This window comes from Arachis ipaensis, chromosome B3 (assembly GCF_059453495.1).
Source record: "Arachis ipaensis isolate K30076 ecotype BB chromosome B3, ASM5945349v1, whole genome shotgun sequence".
Lineage (NCBI taxonomy): Eukaryota > Viridiplantae > Streptophyta > Magnoliopsida > Fabales > Fabaceae > Arachis > Arachis ipaensis.
In genome coordinates, this window is record NC_142438.1 from 133,528,910 (window position 1) to 133,554,980 (window position 26,071).

Here is a 26,071-nt window from a genome sequence, read left to right on the forward strand (position 1 = left end):
ACTGACACGTATACGGGACACATCGACACGCAAATTTTAAAATTTACATGACACGGAGACACATGTAAAATATAAAGTATTTTTTAGATAAATTATAATGATATTTTGATATTTTATTGATATTAAAATATAAATTAAAAATTTTAATTATTTTTAATGTCTTATTTTAATTATATCAAGTATTTAAAATATTTTTTGTTTTAATAAATAATAATATATACTATATTTAAATTTATTTTAAAAATATATGTTAAGAATAAGACTGAATACGCAAACACGTAATTGTATTTAGGTGTGTCCAGAGTGTTCGAAAAAGAATTTTTTATTTTTTTATTAAGACACGGTTGAACACAACAAACACGTGTGTCAGACGAATATCGATGAGTGTCGTGTCTAAAATATATCCCACACAAATACGATAATTCAGTGAAATGTCCGTGCTTTGTAGCTCCTCGTGCTAATCCCATGTGGAGATTTTCCGTGGGATAAAATTAAGAAAAATATTGTGCAATGAAGAGTGAATTATTGTTGATGATATGCATCATGTATGATAAGTTGATAAAAGACATAAACATTACATAGACGATATACTTATAGTCGTATATACACATGAAGTTTATGTTAGATAGTTTAATAATTTTATAAACAATAATGCGGTAGAAATTCCATAAATATAATTTTTATTAGTGTAAAAATAATCTATTTTTCTTGCTTGAGGTGTTTTTTTATTATACTGTAATGTAATGTTTTATTAATTAAAACAACTATCCATAAGATAATTATGTTCTTGAAAAATTTATTATTTAAAAAATTAGATTTTTGTTTAAAAAATTTAATCTAAAAGAAATAAAAAAGAGTTTTAAAATCAATTTAACTTATTAGGTAAAGAATTTATTACAATATTTAATTGATAAATTATTCAAAAATTAATTAAAAAACTATATTTAACAAAACCAAAGTTTTTTATTGTTATTATTATAATTGTTATAGTTTATTACTTCATAGACCAATTCCTATTTGTTGGATAATATTCACAAAAACCTCAAAGCTGTCAACAGTCAACACTTTTTAAAAAGTGGCCTAAGCACACCAATAAAATCCAACAAATAAATTATCATCATTAAAAACAAGTTAATCCAACGTAATTAATATTCATGATATTGACAATTGGACACAATTATACACACACTGCTTAGACATAGAGCCTGTCTACGAGTGGGGTAGCAACGCTAGTACGCGTCACCTTTCCTCTAGTGCCACCATGCTTCTTCAGCACATGAGAAAAAAATTTCCCTTCATCACAGTAACATGATCCGTTATGTGCTCAAATAGTTTCTACTGTTGTTCCTAATTCTATTTCTACTTTTGATTTTGGAGAAATGCTTTGGCTCAAATCTTAGCAAGATAGGCCTTTAAGTTTTTCCTAATTTTTTTCTTTTTTCCCCTTCAAAAAAGGACATGTAATTTAAATTAGAAAATAGCAAATTGGTTTTTTTTCCTCTTTATAATATTATTTGCTCATCACTCATTAACATCAGGTTAATAGTTAAATTTGTCTTTGAAAAATCATCTATTCTTCAAATTAGTTCTCAAATGATTTTTTCAGTCATATTAGTCCTTAAAATATAAACTTAAGTCAAATTGGTCATTCCGTTAGTTAGACGATGACGTGTCACGTTAAGTGTCACGTATCACCAGATGATTAGTTGACGTCTCAGTGACACCTAGCACGTCACGTGTCACTTGACATGTAAAAAAGTTATTTATAATCAAAATAGTCTCTGAAAGTTCAAACATAAGTCATTTTTATCCCTAAAATTTTAAAAATTAATCAAATTAGTCCTTATATAATTTTTTTATTTTTTCTTCGTAATATTAAATTAAAAATATTTTTTCATAATACTAATTTTAATATTATTTTTAGACCTTAATAAACAAAATTTTCTTTACATAAAATAATAAAAATAATTAAATTATTATAAAGTTATTTTATCATTTGTATTTTAAAATGTTACCTTTTCAAATTGTAATTTTTTTATAGTGAAATTTTTTTATTTAAACGAATTTATCAAATTATTGTTGAGTATATATTTAAAAATTTAATATTTTAAATCTCACTGAATAATATAGTAGTTATTTTAAAATTTAAATCTTTTAAATTTTTTAAATTATAATTTTTATTATTATTTAATTTATGTGATAGAACTCAATAATTAAAAAATCGATTTGTCGAATCACTTATTGAATCATAATATGAAAATGGCTTAAAATGGTTTAAAATGCCCTTTATTATGTGCAAAACAATTTAAAAAAAAAAGGCTTAAAAAATGTTTGGAGTATTATAAAAGTTTGTAATATTCTAGTAATTTAGGTAAATACTGGTTATAACTATATTTTTTTTAATTTTTAAATTATTATTGATTATGTAGAGTATTTCTTTAATGTCCTAAGTCATTAGGACATTATAAATTTTTATAGTACTCCTAACATCTTTTAAGCTATTTTTTAAAATTATTTTGTATAGAATAAAATATTTTTTGTGGTATAATTTAAATAAATTTATTTAAAAAATTTATTAAAAAATATACATGAGCTATTAAAAATGGACAAAAGAGTATTGTATGAAATTCGAATTGATAGCTCATTAATATTTTAAAGAAGTCTTGTAATTAAATATTTTGTTAGTTTTTTTTAATGCATGAAATAAAATATATATTTTTTTAATTTTTAAATTATTAATTTTTTTAATTAATTATTAATTTTTTAATAAAAAATGGAAAGAATTAAATCATGAGTAATTCGAATCTGGCCAATTCGAATTAATACGTGCAACGTGTGTAAATATAATTCGAATCACCCTGATTTGAATAGTTTGAATTACACTAATTCGAATTACATAAAATTAAAGTTATATAAATGACTCTTAATTGATTCATAAACCAATTTTTAATTTGACGAATTTCCATAATTTTTTTCTCCCTTGACTTAATATAATAATTTGCCCTTGACATGACATATTATTTTTTAGAAAATATATAGATAAATATAAATCGCTACAGAGGTACCGCGGTTAATATCTTTTAAGCATTCCATCAAAAATCGCTACACACAACCCAACGGAAATTGCTACATCACTACCGCAATTTACATCCAAATCATAATCCATCGTACCCATAATTTCCATAAAAAATAAGAGGCATTTGCGTCTTCAATGTATAGATGTTATATTCTGATAATATTGAAAGGCAAACAATTTATTTTAATAACTTGCCCTAAATTTATCATATAAGACAATCTCATTCTTTATTACCATTCAAACTATTACTACTATTAGGACTTACAAATTTTACATAAGTAACATGACTAGCATCAGTATTGTTAATCAAGGTGGCATCATCAAAGTAGGCATATTACTTTCGTGTGCATTGTAAACACTAATCACCATAATAGAGACAGGCATAATTACAATGGACAGTAATTCCATTCATATTTGCTAAAACTGGATTATTTAAAACGCTACTAATCACCATCATCTTCCAACTGGATTCTTATAATTACACTACTAAGCACCATCATCTTCCGGGTTGTTCACCCGTTCACATTCATCGATCCACTCACTGTATCTGCATTGTTCAAATTAGGATTCTTGAGTCAGGAAAAAATAATAATAAATAAAAACCAAACAAGGGAGGTAGAGGCGGAGCATAGTTTGCAGATATAATTGTTGAACTTACATGTCAATTGGCTCCGATAAAGCTGCAAAGAAAACAAACATATAAGACCACTAGCCTCAGCCACATCTAATTGTGCAAATAAATATAAAGATTAATAAACCCAGTAATGTATGACTTTGCATTTTCCAGATCAACAACGCTTAACCAACCAACCAGAAATTATTATTTATTAGCTTTGACAATAGATCTTGTTTTCTTTCGAAATTTCCTCCTATTTTCAGAATGGCTTGACAATATAACAATGAGACAAGTCTAAAACGCTTCAAAACACACACCATCCCCAACTTCATCAAAAGTATGATAAGATCACCAAGATAATATCATCAGTTAGTGGTATGGAAACAAAAGCCTATTTATCAGTCACCAACTACTTTAAATAAATATGATAAATGTAAACCACAGTACATTAAAACCAACCTGTGACAGTAGTGCTAAAGCTCTCTTGGCATATTCTGCAAGAAGCTTCCCCTATCAAGTTCTTCATATCACTGTAAAAGAATCACAAGAATGAACTTTGAACCGAGTAGTATCAATATTCTAACATATCAAATGGCGGCTTCCTGATTGATTTCAGTGATACATAAGCCTTGAGGTCTTTATGCAAACGGCATACTTTACAAAAATACATAAAAATTTGCTTACATGCGACATTCGACACTGGTGCCATGATTGCAGAAAGGGCAGCTGAAGACAGTGTCCAGCTTATCCATTCGCTTCTTTGGAGGTGGCTTCGACTTTGCCTTCCTCTTTCCCATCCCACAAATCCTGATCTTCATACAAGTGTTTTCAAGCAAGCAAAAGAATCAGTAAAAGAAAACAGTCAAAAAAATTCCTATGCATTTCCTAAAAGGCTAAGACTTCAGAATTTCTTTCTAAGTTCTGAGTTTCACATGGAGTAACAATCTGCAAGCCATTACAATTTTCCAGCAATTCAATCAAATAGGCAATTTCTTTTGGCTCCCTTTCTATGATTAACACTAATTAGAAATTGCTCCCAAAACAAAGAATCCTACCAGAGTACTGTAATTTTCGGTTGATTATAAAAAAAATTGAAAGAAAATTCCGATTTCCCCCTGCAGGCTGTATCTAATTACCAGATTTTTAATAGCTAACATTCACAAACCCTAAACAACACAAGCCCCATCATAGTCCTCTCTCCGAATCCCCTTCCCCGGAACACCAGAAAAAAGGTACATAACAAGATTAATACAGGAAAGGTTGAAACTACTTCATTTGACTTCTTGTTTACACAAATTTTCAAGCAGGAAAAACAAACAAAAAAAAAAGAAAAAGAAAGAAAGAAAATGAAAATTACAGATGAATTCTGGAATACATACGATGAAAAGAAACCCAAAGCAAATAAGGGATTAAGGAAAGAGATAACGTACACAGATCGGAACAAGAAACAGCACAAAAAGAGAATGCAGCAATTGGGAGTGAGGACTGAGGACTGGAAAGAGAAGTTAACCAAAGCGCTTACTTTATTTTAACTTTTTCCTTTTCCTTTTCCTTTTCCTTTTCACCAATGATTAAATATCCTTTAATTATTAGGGTATGTTTGGTACTTTGGTTTATGGATATTAGTAGAGTTAATTTTACACCAACCAAACGTACCGTTAGTTCGCGTTTGTTTAGCTACGAGTGTGTATGGGCCGGGTGAAACCAGGTTTGACGTGATCCAGATCCGATTCAAAATATACATTGGACTTATTTATTAGACCCGAATCCGATCCTAGATTCGATGAAACCTATACACTTTCGGGCCACGATTATATCGAGTGAAAACCAGGCCGTTAACATTATATTACCTTGATACCTTCTTATAAGTTAACATGTGAAAATATCCAAATTTCTAAGACTCCAACTATTATTTGATATGGTAAAATTCACTTAGAAAAATATAACAAGAACCAACTCTTCTCTAAAATTAAAGCATAACCATAATCAATACTAATATTATCTAATAACACCAAATATTTAAATCAATATAAATAACACAATATTATGCATTAGTCTAAAATCTTATACATTTTAAACATAAACATTAACTTAAAGTCTTATAATAACTAATAACACAAAATATTAAGGTTTACAATACTTAAATTCCACATAAGAATAGCCATCATTCATCACTAATAACACAAAATATTAATTGTGTATGATGACCGGGCCACCAGGCCGACTTCAGGTGACCCGAGCCATGACGCGGACCCGACCCAAAATAATGACCAGGTTTATTTTTAGACCCTTATCCGGTCCTGGACTCGATAAAATCACACCAAAATAGCCCCTAAAATGTTTGGGGTCGGGTCGGACCGGACCGGGTCGGGCCATGCACACCCCTTTTGCAGATAAGATACAAGGATATAAAGATACAAAATCGACTAGATAAGATATAGATAAAGATATAGTAGGTTTGTTTGAGCGCCATTCTCAAAAATGTTTTTTTAATTATATTTTTAAAATAAATTTTTTACAAAAATAAAAGTGATTTTATTTTTGAATATTTTATATTAAAAATTTTTTTTATTTATTAATTATGTTTGAGTTAAATAAGATAAAAATATTTTTTTGTTTATTTATTATGTAAAAAATATATTTTTTAAGAAAAAATCTTTTAAAAAAAGATGTAAATTGTAGCTTCTCAAAAAAGATTTTTTTTTTCTAATACTTTTACTTTTACTATTAGAAATTTGCCAAACACACTAAAAAAAAAATTTTTTTGTTTATCGATTTAATGACGCTCAAACAAGTACATTATATTTAGAGATACTGATTTAATCCTAACAAGAATGATAGGAGACACTAACAAGAAATACAATTTATTTTTTATTTTTCTTTCATTATTTTTATTAATTTTTTATAAATATATTTTTTATTATTCTATTTTTCTTCGCAAATTTTTTGAATAAAAAAAATGAAAATAAATTAAATTTTTATAATTTGTTCTAATTTATCACTAAATAAAATACAAAATATTAAATTTTATGTTTATGTCCTTTATGTCTTGTTGTGAGTGTCTTGTCTTATCCATTCTGATAATCAAACACCACATTATTGTTTAGTGAACCTAAACCTACTTTATTAAAGTGTGTCTGAAATATTTAAAAATTATAATTATTTGAATCATTTTTTAAAATAATATAGAGGTAAATACTAAATCGGTACTTGAAAAATTCTAGCGCTGACAATTATACAATTAAAAATTATTCAAATAAATATTTGCCATAGCGGAAGGGGATGCAACGACGAATGCCGGTCATGGCGGAGGAGACGCAGAAAGAACGCAACGACGTGTTGAAGAAGAAGAAGCAGCAAATACAAGAACACGGCAAGGTACTGCCATGGCGGAAGGAGACACAGTAACGTGTGGCGGAAGGGAACATGAAAGGGGACGCAGCTGCGTGTTAAAGAACAAGAAGCGGCGAACATGAAGAACGCAGTGTCGTACCATAGCGGTCTTCTTCTTCAATTGCCATGGTAAAAGGAGACGCAACGACATGTTGAAGAAGAAGAAGAAGCGAACACGAAAAAGAAGGAGGTTGTCAGAAATGTCGTCGGAGCTCTCTGTCATCATTGGAACTCTTTTTTAACGGTCGCATCAGCGTTTTCGTTCACTATGATGTCATCCTTTTTATGATTGAGTGATTTTGTCGAAGTTTAAAATTTTTTAAAAATTATTTTGTCAATAACAAAAATTAAATACTATTTTATTAGTACCAAAACTGTTTAGATACCAATTTGTTATTTATCTCAATAAAATATTATCAAATAATTATTTTATATTCGAATATTTTAAATAAAAATTTATTAAATATCATAATCTAATGTTAAATTTAGATGATAAAGATAAAAATATGAAAGTGAAAATATAAAAAGATCAAAATTAAAGAGAATCATCATCATCACATGCAATTTTTTTATTTTTATACAAATTAAAAATTAATAATTTTTTTATTTAAACAAAAAAGCAAATATATGAAGTGTGATATTAAAGCAAGCGATCTGTCACAAAAAAAAAAAAGCAAGCGATCCAAGCCTAAATCTGACGCTATTTAAATAAGATAATCTTAAAAAAAAAAAAAAAAAAAAGATAAGATAAGCAATTTGTTTAAAATCTAGCTTACGACGATACTTTAAAAACTAAATCAGTAGTTGAATAATCGTAAAATTGACAACTAGGGTTTTTGACAAACGAATCGATTGTGACAGAGGGTGCATCCAATTTTCCTCTCGATTGTGAAGATCAGTCCCAGCAAAAAGAAGAAGAAAAAAATCTCCACACGGCATCATTGCTGTTATCCACATAAAGTCCCACTCGGCTTCACTGCTACTTTCGCGTGTTACTATTTTCTGCCATGGGAAGGGGAAAATTCAAGAGCAAGCCCACCGGTCGCCGCCAGTTTTCCACCCCGGAGGACATGGGTAAGCACAATTCAATTAATCCCCTTTTCAATTTTTTTTATCTCCTTGATCCCCGAGAAAATTCTGTTTTTCAGTGTAGCTTGTTCTAAATTAGCTTTAAGATTTGGGAGGTTTAACTTGTATTGGGTATGCTTTGATTTCTAACCCTACTTAACTTCTAATTCCATATTTCTTTAGCAAATTCTGATTTTTAAGCTTGAAAGAACATTTACTATTGATTTTTGGCTTGTGAGTATGTTCCAAACTTTTCGTATGGAGGTTTATGCTTATTATTCGAATTTCGGAAAATTCTGTGGTTACTGTCTTTTTGGTTGATCCAGATTAACAACGAGATTGGGAGATTCTCGAATATGTTGTTTATTTGAATTCAAATTTACTGTGTCTACCTTCATGCGATGTGAAATAGAGTTATGTGCTTCTGTTTGATCGGTTCTAGATTCTATACTTGAATGAGATATGAGAAGCTAAGGATTTTAAGTTATGTTGTAGTTTTATTTTAGTGTTTTAGTCCTTTGCGTCTATTTGGGTGTCTCTGTTGTTTTTGTTGCAGGCATTTTTGCCTTTGTTCTAAGGGTCATGTAATTTTCGAGCTTCTTCCTATTGGAAGTCAAGCGTTGCTGAATTATCGTTAAAAACCTGATATTTCCACTGATTGGTGCAGCTGCCGGTACGTCTTCTCGTCCCAAGACTTTCAGACAGGTTTTCTTCTGCCTCTTATTCCGCAGCTCTTTATATTCTGTGTTATTCATGTGTGCACACTTACACATACTTATGATCACTTAAACACAGGATATTCTTTGTTGTATGCATGGAGTTTCTATGGGGATGATTCATGTTTTAATCCTTACACTATTAAGTTTTCCATTCCTTCATAGAATTTTCTCTTCTTTAAGTATGGCCTTTGTATTTGTGAATTTAATAGAAAGAAGCTGAGCATGAAGAGGAGTCAGAACAGGAATCAGAGGAAGTATCCGAGAATGAATCTGGAGAAGAATCTGAAGGAGAAACTAAAGTCAGTATTCTACTTCCAATTCTTGATTGTTGAGTGTTTTTGACTTTTTGTGTCTCTATTTCTGCCTGTATTATTGCCAAATACGAAATTGACTTCATTGTTGCCATATAATGCCTGCAGAAAACAAAAGGTACTCAAGGGATTATTGAGATTGAAAACCCTAACTTGGTGAAGCAAAAGAACGTGAAGGCTAGAGACATTGATGTGAGTTCATCTTTCTGCTTTTTGGATCTTCCATTGACATATTTGTAGTAATTACGTTATATGGGAATAATAAGCACGTTTTCTTCCAAATGCAGATTGGGAAAACAACCGAGCTTTCAAGGCGGGAAAGGTATACATTGTTATACTTGTTTTTTGAAAAGATAATCACACAACTTTTTCTTTCAGTTATAAATTGGCAAAATATTGGGACTGCAACTTCTGTATTAACAGATTTTTCTAATGTACTTACAATTTACCACTTGTTTACAGAGAAGAGCTAGAGAAACAGAGAGCTCATGAGCGCTACATGAGGTTGCAAGAGCAAGGAAAAACAGAACAAGCAAGGAAGGATTTAGGTACCAGTAGCTCCTGAATAATGCATCTACTTGTTTGTCAACAGAAATATATATTCTCTAAATGACTAACTTTCTATTTCTCTTGTGCGCAGAACGTTTAGCTCTTATACGTCAGCAGAGGGCAGAAGCTGCGAAGAAGCGTGAAGAAGAGAAAGCTGGTAAGATTTTAAAACTGTTTGGTTTGTCTAACCCTCATTTTCTTGTACCCCCCGAATTGAAACTGATAATTAATCAATTTGTTTCAGCCAAAGAACAGAAGAAGGCTGAAGCTCGCAAGTAAAATTCTATGGGAGATTTCATATGTCCTTAGTTTTAGTCAAATTCTGTAGGTGCAGTATGTGTTCTCAACGCATTTTAAACTTTTGTTAATTTAATGTTATATTGGGTTTTAGATTTACCAATCCGCTTTGGTAACATTTTAATGCAAATATTTCCTCATTCACGTATCTTGAAATCAGACTAATTTTATATATATCATTATATTCCTCCACTTCTTTTTCTGTCAAGATGATTTTCGTTTCTTGTTTTATAATCAACCTCATTTTTAAACAAGTGTTGGGTCATCTACTTGGTTAAGATCGATAGTTTTGCGATAAGCACATTGGATCAAGTGTTTGTTGGCTTGTTGCTCCTTCAAGGTTCATGTTAAACAAGCTCTAACATAATAATTCTTTTACAGTGTTTACGAGTTTGGAATTTTGATTTTGAAAGGGAAAAGGGTTCTAGGTGTAATGTTTAGTTTATTTTATACTCCAAAATTTTCCTTTTGTTCCTCTTTACTTTTTTCTAAAATCCAAACTTACACACACATATTAGATCAAAGAATAAAAGGTGGTGACTTTATATTTAGCTCGAAACACAACATTTTTTTTAGATCAGTAATAAATAACTCGACCTTTTTAGGGAGTACAGAGTACTAATGTCAAGTGATTAAATTTAATCCCCTTTGGCATTGCCATCAAGGACCAAATCAACCACAAGAAACAGATAAGCCAATAAACATAAACTAATAGTCAAGTAAACAAACATACATAATCAAAACATTACTCAAATGCAATACGTTGAAATGAATTTTTTGTTATGTACTTCCACCACCTGTGCTGCATAAGAAGTCAATGTACTCACTTTCCCCACTTTATCCATCTATGCTCCTCAATTATTGACTTTGATTCCCATTCTTTTTTTGCCTTGTATTCACTTTCTCCTTTAAATTCCACAGTTGTATTCTGGAATATATGTTTTATGTTGCTTGTCTTGTTTCTTAAAAATCTCAACTCCCAATTTGTATCCATATTTTCATGTAACCACTTTACAATGTTTTTATTATCAACCATCATTTTTACATCTTCTTCTTTTACTCCTACTTCTTCGAGAACAAATTGTAAGGACATTTGTAGTCCAACCAGTAATGCATCTCCCATTGACTCATGACTCACAAATTCGCCCATATAACAGTGTATTTCTTCATTTGGTTCCTGCAAATATCCACCCACACAAAATATATTTCTATCTGATTTATACCCAATACAGTTCCACCATATCCATTTCCTGTCTTCTTCAAATTGCACTTCTCTCCTATGTACACAACTTCTCACTTTTTTCACCTCATACCATTGGTTAACTAATGTTTTTACTTTTTCCCACTCACTTTTCCATAAAACAACTTTATTCTCAAAGATTTTACTATTCCTGCAATTCCAAACAGTCCACAAAATAGCAAAGGAACAAAAGATTTTAACAACTTCACAGTATTTGCTAAAAAGGTTAATAATTTCAACTAGATTAGCATTTAGCTAAAAGTTTGACTTCAAAAATTTAATAATGTTAACTCTAAAATCAATTAGTAAATATTTATTTTTGTACGTATTAGAATTTAATAATTGATCACCATTTAGATAAATAACGTGATACTTGTAAGTTATTAATAAGTTAACGTAACTTATTGTTTAATGTATTTTATGGAATCATGTATTATTTTATTTTTTATAAGTTTATATTATTTTAATAATTATTTTTAGTGGGGGAAGTAAATCTGTAAATCATATCATTTTCTTAATAATAAGATCACCTTTTCATTTCATCAAAGCCTTCCTAAATTACTCCTAATTCTTGTGATTTATAAACAATTGAATATCGATATTTTATTTTTGTGCCTCATGTTTACCCATCTTTTCCTGTGAGTTACATTCCAGCTATTATTTTCTACCTATTTTCTATTACTAATGACTAATGAATAATGTTACATCGAAATTTAAAAAATTGTGTATATTAAAAATCAATTCCTAAATCAGTATCTATATATTTGTATATAAAATATAAATACTGTCATTTCACATATTTCCTTGGAAGTAGATGATAAGAAACAGAAGCGCATCAAAACCAAAAGGAAACAGCACATAAGAAAATATGAAATTAGATAAATTGGATAATTATGAATATCTTAAAAGGTTAAATGAAAGTGAAAAACACCTAGGCTCTAGCTAATATCCAACAGATTCCCTCTTCCGACCAAAACATAAACATAAATTATGGTTTGATGCTGCTTTCTAGAATATCATTCTGATGCTGTTGTCTGGGCAATCTCTACATGGTTGGTTATAAACAAGGCAGATTCTGAATTTAAAATTACAGACACTTGTACTACATACTCAATTAGAACAACATCCACCTTTTTTCACGGCTGAGACGTCGTCCCGGGAACCAACATTGATAGTCTGCCCTTTCGGCAATGCTGCTGGATCATTACCAACTTCAAGGGCCTTCTTGCTTACGACGCTGTGGATCTGGGTCAGGACTTCTGTGAAGGCATTCTCAACGTTCATCGACTCAAGGGCAGATGTTTCCATGAAAAATGTGCTCTCTCTTTCAGCAAAGGCAGTGGCGTCTTCGACGGAAACTGCTCGCAGATGGCGCAGATCTGCCTTGTTTCCTACAAGCATTACCACAATGTTGGCATCTGTGTGATCTCTCAGCTCCTTTAGCCATCTCGCCACATTTTCAAACGTAACATGGCGAGTAACATCATAAACTAGTAGAGCACCAACAGCTCCTCGATAATAAGCACTTGTAATTGCCCGGTACCTTCAGTGAAGAAAAACAAGCTAAGATAGATATCTTACATGAAAATTTAAATATATACAGCATGGAAGATCATCAATCACACGGAATCTACCCAGCGTTACTTCTAAGATTCTTGTTAGGATTCAAGAAACCACAGACCAATATGATACATGGTCACGAAGATAGTTTCATCAAAGGATGTCCACTTTATTCTGGCTTTTATTACCATTTATCAAGAAGCATGATTGAGAAGCTAAATGATAATGAATAACCAATGTAATTCACCTTAAAAAGGAATATTAATGTCATGCAACTTAGCATGTTGACATTGCAATCCAAAATTCTTGAGATCTAAAAAAGGAAGATCCGGGGCTTCGATCAATGTTATTAGTTCCCACTTCCCAACAACAGGGGAGAAGAGGTTTCTCTAGGAGATTTCAAAGAGAAAATTTCATTGCATTATTTAGTTAAAAGTTGTACAGACATTAAATCTTGAAGAAAATTGAAAATGTCCAAACATAAAAGTAATGCTGTTCCTCAAAAATCCTTTTACATGAATTCAGAACCAACTTAAGCATTTCCCACATATAACACTAGTATCTATACCTAAATTGTAAGAAAAATTGCCACAATGATATTTTCCTTAACCATCTGAGATCTTCACATTTTTAAATTCTTTTCAAGATGCTACGGACAGGCCAGGAGCTTGGAACCAACATTGAAATGCCTACTTATTGCCCCAGATGAAGGCTAAGGAAACAGCTCAGATTATTCAAACGGCTATTCAATACCATAAATGGCAGGACCGGTAATAAAGCATAAGAATACAATAGCTTTAGCAAGAAGCAACATTTTGCTTGCTAACAATGTTCCTTGCAAGGAAACAGAAAGCTCCAATGTACTTCCTATCTAGCTACTACAAGCAACATGGCGCATGAAAAAAACACAAACAAACAACAGCACTTTAAACCACCACCACATCAAAAATAAAATCAAAGCCACTCATATGTTTAAAAATAAATAAAATTGAAATGAAGCATGAATGGAACCAGAGAGAAGGGAGGAATGAATGTAGAACCTCTCTTGACCAGCAGTGTCCCAAATCTGAGCCTTGACAACCTTATCATCAACCTTAATGCTTCTGGTGGCGAACTCAACACCAATGGTGGACTTGGATTCAAGGCTGAACTCATTCCTTGTGAAGCGAGAGAGAAGGTTCGATTTTCCGACGCCAGAGTCACCGATCAGCACCACCTTGAAGAGGTAATCGTAATCGTCATCCGCTCTGTAGGCCCCCATTTCCCAGAAAGAAAACAAAAGAAAGAAAGGATTTTGATTGGGTGAATTTTAAGGAGGCTCAAATGGGTAGTTGAAAATGGAAGTGGAAGATAAGGGTCATAGTTGAAGATGGAACGAGATTTGGAAATTGGAAGGGAGGTTTAAAAAAACGAAACTTTGTTAGTTTGTTAAAGAGTGAATTGGAATTGAGAAGCAAAGTGAAAGAGAAAGAGAAAGAGAAAGAGGTAGGCGCTGGAAATGTGGGATTCTTCGTTGGCACAATGTGGGAATCAGTCACGCCGCTCAAATCTTAACTGGGCTTTCACCAAAAATAACACTTCCACCAAAAACAATTAACTACTTTAACCCTTCATTAACGTCATTTTTTTTGCTTACTATAATGCTTCATTTCTAACATCAAATTTACAAATTAAACTGAAAGACAAAGTATGATCATGTACAGTATGCAATGAACTAACAGTTTTTGTTAAGATCTTTTTTTTTATGTTGTCAATATAAAAGAAAGTTTTAATTTAATCGGTTATATTAGAGAGAAAAAAAATTAAATTTATTTTATTTAGTATATATTAATTTTAACAATAATTAATAAATATTAAATAATATAAATTTTGACTAGTTTTAATTATTTTTTGTTAAAAAATATTTATGTAATCTAATATTTAAAGAGAAAATTTACATGTCTTTATAAAAAGTTGATAGTTGAAAATTGTTAAATACATTTAGTCTATTATCTCACCATTCTCAACTATTAATTTTTTATGAAGATAGCTATATGTGAGTCTTTATCAATATTTAAATATATACTATTATATATGTAATTTTTGGAAAAAGAAAATTTAAATAGCACACCATATAATGTTTCTATAAAATCGGTTTCACTAAAAGCCCAACTAGGAACGAAACCAACTCTAGCCAATTAATTGAAAAATATATTTATTACAAAAAAAAAATCCAACTCTCACTACTATAATTTTTTGAATTTCAAAATCAAAGATAAAAAAAAGTTGGTTTATATTATAGTTGACTCTCTACACTTTCTAAAGAAATGAATATTAATATTTTTATTTTGATAATATCACTTTTTTTTTTCTTTTTATAAATTCATGCAAATATGTAATATAAAAAAAAATCATGTACAATCATATATGAAGTAAAGTTATCAAAAACTATGAATGATAATATCATTTTCCCTCATTAGAATTTGAAGTAATATATTCTATAATTCCCATCTCCTTATTACAACCTTCAATAGCCAAAAAGCATCCTATCTAATTCTAACATTTTCTCACGAGCACCACAGTACTGCTACTCCCTTACGTTGGAAACTAAGTATGAGTGTATGACGCCCATTTTTAAGAGAAGTGTTAGACACGCTAAATTTTGTGATTTATAATTATTAATTAGTTATCATTATTATTTTTAATGTTATGAGATTTTATCCAATAATATGAGATTATTCATTTTTTTATTAATTAAATACTGACCAAATTTTAATAAAAATACTAAGCTTAAACTTTCTTCATTTTTAATTTGATGAGTGGTGAGCAAACCATATAATTACATATCTTCCGATCCTCTTCACAAAACATTGGCATCATATATATTTATATACATGAAATAAATACTAACTATTTTTTTTTATTTTTCACTAAAAAATATATTAATACCCTAAACATTTCTCTATGGATATATAAAATTAGCTTATCAAAAGTGCGTAAATCAAGCTATAGGTTCTAGATAGCTAGTTGGAAGAGAATAAAAGAAGTGGTGGGTGGTTAACTGGTTATGATGATTCAAGTTTGTGGGCATCATTATAGCATACGTGATGGTTCATGCATATACATGAAAATCGATATGTTTTGGTATAAGTGATGATGATGAGTGTGACATGGCATTAACAAGTCCATCTCATCGCCTAGTCAAATCATATCATATCATATGTATTTATGCATCAATTGAAACTTTGAAATATATGCATAGATGATGATATCATAAGCACTGTTCTTATGAAACCACAAGTAACATAACGCAATCCAAATTCGCAACTGTGCTGGGTGTTGTTCTCTCTAATAATCTTTCTCATGTATGTAAGTATATATGTAGCACACTCCAAATTGAAGACAAAAAGTTCCAATTTTTGTAAAAATTAATAATATTAGTACCATACCCTTTCAGGCCAGACTTTTCTGCTCCCTACAAACCAGATGCCATTTTAAATAGCAAAAGAGCGATCTATATGCCATCTATTAATCTATTATCTTTAAAATAAATAGCTTCAATTATATATATAAACAAAGATTCTAGAGTAAAAAGTTATCAGTAGAAAATCTTCCAAATATATAGCTCCCTAACAAAATTAAGTTATCAAATATTTTGTTTTTGTGAAAGGAATAAACATTTCTCATCTATCACATATTTCTCTATTATTTCTTTTCACATACTTTTTCTCATCACATATATGTTAAAAGTTTAAATTAATGTTCTTTCAATGATATCTAAACAAATTTTTAAAATGTAAAAAAGGAGAAATATATGAATAAAAAATTTATTTATTTTAACCAAAATTTAAACTTTTTTAAAATTAAATATCATTACCTTCTAAGCCAAAACCACAGATATATTATTGAAAAGATTTTAAATATATCCAAAATATTAATATTTCATTAATCTTATCCGGTGATTTTAATTAATATATTTTATATATATTTTTTATAATTAAAATTATTAGAATATCGAATATCTGGTACACTTAAAAATTAAAATCTTCCTATATCATCATTACCCTTTATAAACTCTCCTTATCTATCTCAGAAAGGTAACATCAGTATGCAGTAGAACTATCGTGGCAGCAAAAGAAACATGATGAATTATGAATGGAAAACTTTTTTTATTTTCGGCAATTAATGTTAACTTCAAATATAAACAAATGAATCCCAAAAGCTGGCATAAAATGAGAGCGTTATGATCTCACCTAAACTGGCACTTCAAATCCTCAATAACTCCATCCACATTTATTTTAGTATTTAATGCACACATGTACTTAACTTAGTTTTTGGATCATTATTATTTATTTCTTGCAGGTGATTCCAATAAGAGCAATATGATGATGATGCCAATATATATAACTTGACATTAAACTGAGTCAAAAGAAAATAGACGGAAAATACATAATAGTATATAATATAATATAATAATATTCATGATTTTGAACTTAAGTAGAGACTTTCATTGTCAGTTTCAGGAACGAACCCTATTCCTAACCCTAACAGCAATAATTAGCTTAGATATAGGGAGACATTCAGAATAAACGAAAAGAACGGTAAACACAATTCATGACACACAACAGCATATATCCAAATCCCGTTTCCATCTTTCCCTAAATCTGCAAAATTAATTTAATAACACAATAAGTACAAGTAATAAGAAAGGGATAAATATTATTAAGAAAAATAATATAATTGAAAGGTAAAAATTCAGGTAAAGTAAATTTTATTTAAAATTTTTAGTTAAATTATTATTCAACGATTTAGATTATTATCTTCACATAAAATTAACTGTAATTGAATTTTTATTTTATTGAAATGAAAATAATTTATGGTGGCGAGAGAAAGAAGGAAAGAAACCAGATGAGATAGTAAGAGAAGCCATGCTGGAGAGGGTGGAGGGTGACGCCCCAGTCATCGGTGAGAACGGTGTGGCCGGAGGAATCGATAAGCACCGCCTCATCACCAAAAGCGTGACGCACGTTAAAGGGACCCACATCGACTTCGCATGCCATGTCATTTATGTACACCGTACATTTCGCCGCTGACGCATCACCACTACCACAACCACCACCTGCACCTGACACACACCACACCGAATCAAGTCTCATGTGCACATAAAACGCATACAAATTAAACCTAGCTAGCTACCCTAAGCCATGCACACGTCCATCTACACCAATTCATTCTTTGATAAATTTATTTGTTACCTTGAAATGGGGATGGAACAGTAATAGGTGTAGCGGTTGTGTTAGTGAAGGAAGGAGGAGGAGTTGAAACCGGACAGAAGCTGATGTATTGTTGTGGCTGCCTAATCTTGACGGTGGCCGCTGCCTTGTCTTGTTCATGGTATCTCTTAGAGGACGGTTCTACTCCTCCATGGCTCATGATTTCGCTAAGGAGCAGATCAGTGCAAGGATCAACGTTTTCTTGATAAACAAGATGAGGAGGTTGATGATTATTCATCACACTATTAGAGATCTCAGTAGTTGCAACCACGCCACTACTATTATGGAACACAGGGAAGAATGGTTCGATCGGTAGTGGTGGAGGAACCAAAAGATGATTGATAGTGTTGTTATTATTGGTTTCGTTGTGATGAAAGTAGTTCTGGTTCACAGAGGCTGTTGGAGAATTAGGCAGCAGCATCACCACATCGGTGAAAGCGGGAACGAACTTTGGAGATGATTTGTCAGAGGAAGAGGAGGAGGATGAGTTGGTAGTGGCTGAGATGAATTGTGGCTGCGGCGGCGGTGACGGTGATGGAGTGTTGTTATTCCTATTATTATTATTAGTGAGGTGGCGAAGCTTGTGCTTGCTCCTTGATTTGCGGTTCTGGAACCAGTAGAAGACGTTGGCGTCACCCACTTGACCGTACTCCTGTAACTGCATCCTTATCTTCCTTATCTCATCCCTTGGAGGATTCACCATTCCAGAATTGAATATCGCCTCCAGAATCCGGATTTGTTCTGGTTTTGGGTTCCATCTTGGCTTCGGTTCTGGACTCTTCTCATCACATCCTAATCCTATATACAAATATTATTAACTAGTAATTCATTTTAACTACTTAATTGGTTTTTAAATTATTACCTGAAATAGGATTATAAGGGGCTGATCTGTGGCAAGATGCATTAGTAGTTGAGACCATGTCATGCTGAAACTGGTTGCAAGGCTTCGATTTAAACATGCTTGGCCAATGTCTGTTCGAGGATGCCATCACCAAAATTTCAAGGCCCTGCAATATACACATATATATACCTTACAAATTAATTAAATTCACTCTTTTCTTCATCATGCTTTTGGTAATTGGACTACATATATATACTCAACTGAATCAGATCAATACTAGGTAGATGGCTGGGCCAATATAATAGAATTAACATACATACCTTTCGCTTCTTTTCTATATAGTCTCTGATGTTTGTGATGAGTCTGCCAATTATAATAAAATATATTAGTCTTATATTTATATTATTATATGTATTTTTCAGTCAGGCACATAAAACGACACACACACACACATATATATACGAAAACATCTTATAAATTAGTATAGCATGATCATGCATGTAGAAAGTAGAATAATTAACGATGATTCATCATAGGCAGTACCCATATATTAGATTTTAGTACGAGAAAGAATGGAAAATGAACTATCAATAAATTAAAAAGAAATGCAAGAGGTTCATAAGAATTTATTATGTTTTTAATTTATATTTTTAAATATTGATAATTAATTACTAACGAAATTAAATAAAAAACAAAAGAAATAAACCCTGGGCGGTTATATATCTACTTTTTTGCATTAATAGTAATATTGTTTGGAGTGGAGGTACTCTAGAATGAAAGGTACAGGGGAACTGAAGTGAAAGAGTAGGGAGTAGTTAATTCAGAATCTGAGAGCTGCAAAATAAAGATGACAGAAAAGGGTCTTAATGTTACCTAGGGCTTTCAGCAGAGGGAGCAGCAGAGTGATGGATGAGTTCTGATCATCATGTCTCTAAAATCTCTTTCTTTTACAAGTGTATGTGGTGGTGGTATTTATGGAATGAAAGGAGGAAAGGAAAAGTAACACTAAGAATAACACTACTAATAATTTATGTGATGGGATGGGATTATTCTAATGGGAAAGGGTTGTTGCAAGAATAAATAGGGAGGGGGTTTCAAAGGAAGAAAAAGGGTCAAGGAGAAGCGTTTGATTGGAAAAGCGGTGGTGGGTTAGTAATTGCAACTTTTCCTGTAGATTTATTTTGGGCAACAAGTATAGAGAGAAGGCCAAAACTTTTTGGATTGACTCGAGGGAACCTTATTTATTATCCCCATTACATAAGCCACTAATATTATGGACTAATATTACTACTCTTTTTGACTCAAATTCATGCATCCATATATCCAGCCACACTTTTAATGGAAGAAGAAAAGTTGGAACTTATATGGTTTTTTGAAAAATGAACTGCCTTTTATTTGGAGATAGTGGACTATTAATATGAATTATGTCCACATAAGTTTATTTTACTGCCCATTAATATCAGTATTATTAGTCATCAATTGTTACCTTAATCAGATAAGGATGTAGATATGGTTATTACTTATAAAAATTTCACTTAAAAATTCTCTTAAATTTTAGGATGAAAAAGTTAGAATATATAGTACATGGTGAACTAAAATTCTAGTTTAACTGTTTAAGAGACTAAGTTTAAATTTAGTGGAAAAGTTAATATTTTCTTTTCTAAGTACCCTTTCTAACTTAGGTTGAAGAGAAATTTCATTTGTATTAGAAGGAATAAGTAGAGAAGAACTTCTAGTTCTATTAGTAAGCCAATATATTATCATTTAATAATTATTTCATAAGGTTTAATTACTATGTTGGTTACTATAGTTTTGTGAAATTTTTAATTAGGTCTCTATACTTTTTTTCCTTTTAATTAGGTCCCTGCACCAATTTTTTTTTTCAATTGAGTCCTTATACTTTTTTTTCTTTTTATTTGAGTACCTGTACAAGTTTTTTTTTTAGTTGAGTCCCTAGACAATTAAGTCAATTACTACTAAGAGGGACTTAATTAAAAAAAAAAATTTGGTGTAGTGACTCAATTAAAAAAAAGTATAGGGACCTAATTGAAAATTTTGCGAAATTATAGAGACCAAAGAATAATTAAACCATTTCATAATATAACAATCAATACTAACATGATCTTTGATATACTAATTTTTTTAAAGTAGTTTGGAGTACCATAAGTGAAGAATACAAATATATGTTTTGCGCTAATTTAAATTTACATGCATAATAGAGATGTTTTACTTTTGTATAAATAAGGGTATACATAGATTCTTCTATTATTTTAATTATTTGAACCTAATGTTAATATGGAATAGGTACTCCCATATTAAATTTTGCAATTTCCTAGGTAAGTTTCTTTAAGTGGTTTATTTTGTCTTTTAACTATTTAGTTTTAATAAAAAATAAATGATTTTATATTTGATCTTTTTATTTTTTTTAATTAAAGGTTAAAAGAATAGGAGCTCACTATCCTAAATTCAAATAAAATACTAAGAGACCTAACTAACCTAAGTTATGGATTTAACAGCAAAAAATTATTTTAAATATTACATAAAAGGAAATAAATAATATGGAAGCCACTCCTATAAAGATGCTTAAAACATTTTTTAAGATGTTTTTTAATAATTAAAATTTAACATATATAATCGATTTAATTATGTTATTTTTGTCAAAATTAGGCCAGACAAATTAATTTGACCAAAAAATGGTAAATTAAATTTTGAATCGGTCTAAATTAATATTATTTTTTATAAAAAAATTACTACAATACCCCTATTATAGAAAATGACTAAAATACTCTTATTATATATATTAATTTTGAGAATTCTAAATTCCAGCCCTTTTCTTCTTCGTCGTCGTAAAGTTAGGATTTAGAATTTTTAAAATTAATATATATATATATATATATATATATATAATTGGGGTATTTTAATTATTTTTTATAATAAGAATATTGTAGTCATTTTTTATAAAAAAAAATATTAATTTATACTGATTCAAAATTTAATTTATTATTTTTTTGTTAAACTGATTTATCCGGTCTAATTTTAATAAAAATAACACAGTTTAATTAATTATATGTGTTAAACTTTAATTTTTAAAAAATATCTTTAAAAAATACATTTTTGACATCTTTATTTAAGTGGCTCCAAATAATATATTCTTGTTGGTTTTGTATAAGTAGTATTAAAATGATTATTTAATATTTTTATAATATAGAAATAATAAAAGATAATTAATTTCACTTTTTCGTCATATTGAGTTAATTATTATTTTTATATATTAATAAAATCATTTGAGGTTTATTTTACATGTTTTAGATTATATATTTATATATGTAATTATGTTAAATTTATATCATAAATACATAGAATTTAATTTTCATATATTTACACTGAAAATTCATATTATATAAGTATTAAATTGTGTATGGTCACTTTAATAAAATAATTAATTTTCAAACTCATTATAATCATATAAAATTATAAAATCTAATAGATGAGTTAAATTTTTTTTACCGTGTGTGAACTGTATTTATGTATTGATTTTTAACCGGTCAACTAAAATGTTTAGATTCATTGTTACATTTACATCTAAGGAAAAAATTGTGATAAGAACCACCATATATTAGACCCTAATTAACAAGAGGGACGGACCAACTATACTAAAATTATTAAGAAATACTAAATAAAAATAAATTAAAGAAAATAATTATGCAACATTTATAAATAGACAATAATATTCTAATTTAATTGCAACATTTTTTAATAATTCACATATAAGATAAACTTATAAATCTGGAAGAGTCAAAATAAATAAGTAAATAAATAACAACAAAACAACACAAATATGCATAAGAAAACATAATCATGGAATAGAAGAGAGTTAACTGAAATATTGTTAAGGAGCTTTGTGATATTGTTGGTGAATATGATTTGCATATATTATATTTGGGGTCTAATAATAATCTGTTTGAAGAGTTGTAGTGTTCTATAGTTATTAAAGTTCTTTGTAAAAATGAAGAGTTAATCAAATTAGAATTTGAATTATCAACATTTTCACTTCATAACGTATCCATTTTTAAACAAAAAATGATCAAATTAGAATTTTGGCAAGGATATAACTAAAAGAAATAAAAGTATATAACTAAAATCACCTGAGCAAAAAGTTAAGAAAGTTACATAGACTTGTGTAGCTATATCATCAATCAATTAAAAAAGTTAGGATGTTTCATAGCTGACTAAGACGTTTGATTATATTATTACACCAAAGTACTGAGAATTCTTTTATTTTGTCTTTATAAGAGATTCAGTGAATAATATGACGTGATGATATCCACTTTGAATATGAGGAGGAGGAGGAGGAGGAGAGGATGAATGGTTAATCAGCCATGGAAGGTATTGTCTTTATTTCATGGAAAAGAAGAATTTATGATCCAACGTTGTGATTCAGCTGTCAGTGCTTCAGAGAATGACCACACAATATAATGTGTTGTTTGGAAGATACATACATAAATATAAATATATAAATATATATATATATACAGCTAGCTAGGTTTGCTAGGTAATTGAGGCCCTATACTCTATATGCAAAATGTGGCACCCAAACACGTCAATAACAAAACAAGGAATCCGCCATACACATTAACTGTTTCTTTTTGTCTTCTTACTAATAATCATCCAACTTTCAATTTGGAAAAGAAATGTTCAACTTTTCTCTCTGTACTTGCCAATTATCCGCTTAACATTTCCCTTAAATCATTAAGATTAATTACGACACATGAATTAGCTTATATATATGATCATTATATTAATTAAACACATGAAGAGTACACAGTACCCGAAGACAAATACTTGTTAATACATTCTGACGACATACTGTATGTGTTTCAAAAGGGGACCATGATGCATGGACAACTAATAATAAGTAAGAACGAGCTCTGATAAGATGAAAACTCAGGTGCAGTCGACTTCATGTGAAGTTGATAGTTGAAAGCTGTTAGATGAAAATTTAGTCAAATCAATTAAATTATCTATAGAAGCATGTGAAAATGCAAAACGTGCATTAACAATAACAATTTATTTTGTTAATAAAAATGAATGTGTAATTGGATTTGAAGAAGTTGTAAGTGTGTGGTAGTAGCTGACAGGGGCTTGATCCTCTGGCTACCCACCACCACCTTAATATTTATTGCTATTTTCCCTTTCTAATCATGTTTTTCTTTTTTCTGTTCCGACCATTTTGTCTGCACCAAAAATGAGAGGGAAAATGGAGCAAGTAGTGTCTCAATTGCATGGACCACTCTCCTTGTAGCCCCTTCTTTTTTCTCTGTCAAGTCATTGTGATGACTCCGAGTGATGGGAGATAGAGCTGCGTTAAAAGTAGGGTTTCTGTATATAGTTTACTATTGGTTGGGAGAACCATGATTATAGTCTCCCACTCTTACATTCACATCCCATCCCATTACATAATAAACACAAACACATACAACTTTCTATATCATTGCTCACAATTTCTAAAAACAATTTACCAATACTATACAAAATTAAACTACTTTTCATACTTCTCTTTGGATATATCTATAAAATAGACAAGACTTTTTTTTTTATTTATATATATGATTATGATTACCAACTATGTATTATATATAATTGCTGCCAATATCATTTTCCTAATAATATATATTCCATATACTATAACTATATATGACCAAGGATACACAGTAGTGTATTATATATATATCAAAGTAAAGGAAATCTAGTAAAAATTTTAGGTGAAACGACTTCACGTGAAGTTGATATCTAAGAGCTATTAGATGAAAATTTAGCTAAATCAATCAAATCATCTGACAGCTCTCAGATATCAACGTACTGCACCTGAGTTTCTACCAAAATTTTAGCTTCGTGTATGTTAACTTTAACTATACAACTATAAAAAGAACAACATAGTAATGCTTAACCTTTATGTCTCTCTACTTTGCTTTTCTAATGGCTTTTTGATAAAATGATATCAAATTAAATATTTACTAGCATAGTATACGCAGCATCTATATTTTTATTTTATTATATTTAAAAATTTAGATCGATGAGTTCAGCATGAAAAATCTATATTAAATTTATTAAATGCTCAACATATAAACACTTAAAAATATTTACATTAAGAAACTCCCCATAACTGTAGACAAAGAGAAATCAAAGATGGCTAACATTTTTTTCAAATTTTTACCTTACATCTAAACTAATATTAGCCAACTCTTTTAAAATATTAGTCTCTAAGGTTGTTTCTTCTATTTTATTTAGTAATAAATTAAAATAAATTATAAAAAATTATAATAAAATTTGAGAAAAAAAATAATAAAAAAATTATAAAAAATTAATAAAAATAATAAAAAATAAAAATAAATAGTATCTTTTTGTCAATATCTCTATATCAAGAAGGACACAAAAAATATATTAATTTAATATTTTTAAACGAAATATTTTTTTGTATGTCATCCATCAAATACGATTTTCTGTTAATATTCATATCTCAGTGTCACATACAGGCTAACATTTTTCAAACTTGAATCTACAACTACAAACCGTTGTTATAAGATCCATACATTTGAAACCTATAGGCTATAGTACATGTGTTAGTTAACCTAGTTAGAAATAATTAATCCTGAAAATTAAAGATGATGAGATGAGTGTATGTGTGACTGTGCGTGGTAGGAAGCAAGAGTTGCGGAAATTAACAAGAATCAGTAAATGCTAACATGCATGCAGTAAATACTCAACATGCTGAGATTGAATGCTTTTAATTTTGGTGCACATGGTATACCGCAACTACATACATATATGGGGTTGTTGCCATTGCTGCCATGCGAGGGGAACCAAAACCGTGTTTATATATAGTTTATACTAATACTAATATTATATATGTTACATTTCCTCTGGGCACAGAAAATTTTGAGTTAAGAGACAGAAAGTTGTGCCACCCCATTGGTGGTGTAGCCATTTATTTTCATCATGCATGACTTGAAAGAGATCCCTCATGGAAACATGTATGTATGTCTTTGTTGTCCAACACTATGTACTAATAACCCCTTAATTCAATCCAATCCACGACCACCTTCACTGATTTTTGTTCATGTTCCTGCACCCTCCCTTTTAAGCAATTAA

The 26,071-nt window shown here is 29.9% G+C and overlaps 4 protein-coding genes across 5 annotated transcripts; 1 reads left to right on the forward strand and 3 right to left on the reverse strand.

Moving 5' to 3' along the window:
- Nucleotides 1-3,237: 3,237 nt before the first annotated feature.
- On the reverse strand, nt 3,238-5,288 carry LOC107631185 (transcription elongation factor 1 homolog). Of its 2 annotated transcripts, none has more exons than XM_016334542.3 (5): nt 5,123-5,288; nt 4,377-4,504; nt 4,152-4,222; nt 3,735-3,756; nt 3,238-3,623 (listed from the first exon to the last, which is right to left on the reverse strand). In XM_016334542.3, exons 2-5 carry the CDS (start codon nt 4,487-4,489, stop codon nt 3,563-3,565), a joined length of 267 nt encoding a protein of 88 aa, XP_016190028.1. In that variant the 5' UTR covers nt 4,490-4,504; nt 5,123-5,288; the 3' UTR covers nt 3,238-3,562. The 2 variants fall into 2 exon arrangements, with proteins under 2 accessions (XP_016190028.1, XP_016190027.1); XM_016334541.3 differs by having other exon boundaries at nt 4,377-4,499; nt 5,123-5,261.
- A 2,481-nt stretch (nt 5,289-7,769) lies between these two features.
- Nucleotides 7,770-10,221, forward strand: LOC107631184 (uncharacterized). The gene is made up of 8 exons (XM_016334540.2): nt 7,770-8,159; nt 8,821-8,858; nt 9,082-9,171; nt 9,292-9,375; nt 9,471-9,505; nt 9,646-9,731; nt 9,824-9,889; nt 9,977-10,221. Exons 1-8 carry the CDS (start codon nt 8,093-8,095, stop codon nt 10,009-10,011), a joined length of 501 nt encoding a protein of 166 aa, XP_016190026.1. The 5' UTR covers nt 7,770-8,092; the 3' UTR covers nt 10,012-10,221.
- A 1,907-nt stretch (nt 10,222-12,128) lies between these two features.
- Nucleotides 12,129-14,367, reverse strand: LOC107631183 (ras-related protein RABA1f). Its single transcript, XM_016334539.3, has 2 exons — nt 13,870-14,367; nt 12,129-12,812 (listed from the first exon to the last, which is right to left on the reverse strand). The coding sequence occupies exons 1-2, from the start codon at nt 14,088-14,090 to the stop codon at nt 12,380-12,382; spliced, it is 654 nt and encodes a 217-aa protein (XP_016190025.1). The 5' UTR covers nt 14,091-14,367; the 3' UTR covers nt 12,129-12,379.
- Nucleotides 14,368-17,198: 2,831 nt separating this feature from the next.
- LOC107633725 (WUSCHEL-related homeobox 9) lies at nt 17,199-19,989 on the reverse strand. Its single transcript, XM_088509573.1, has 6 exons — nt 19,796-19,989; nt 19,243-19,285; nt 18,944-19,088; nt 18,064-18,879; nt 17,714-17,933; nt 17,199-17,472 (listed from the first exon to the last, which is right to left on the reverse strand). Coding segments are annotated over exons 3-6 (1,164 nt in total). The 5' UTR covers nt 19,071-19,088; nt 19,243-19,285; nt 19,796-19,989; the 3' UTR covers nt 17,199-17,471.
- Nucleotides 19,990-26,071: the final 6,082 nt, after the last annotated feature.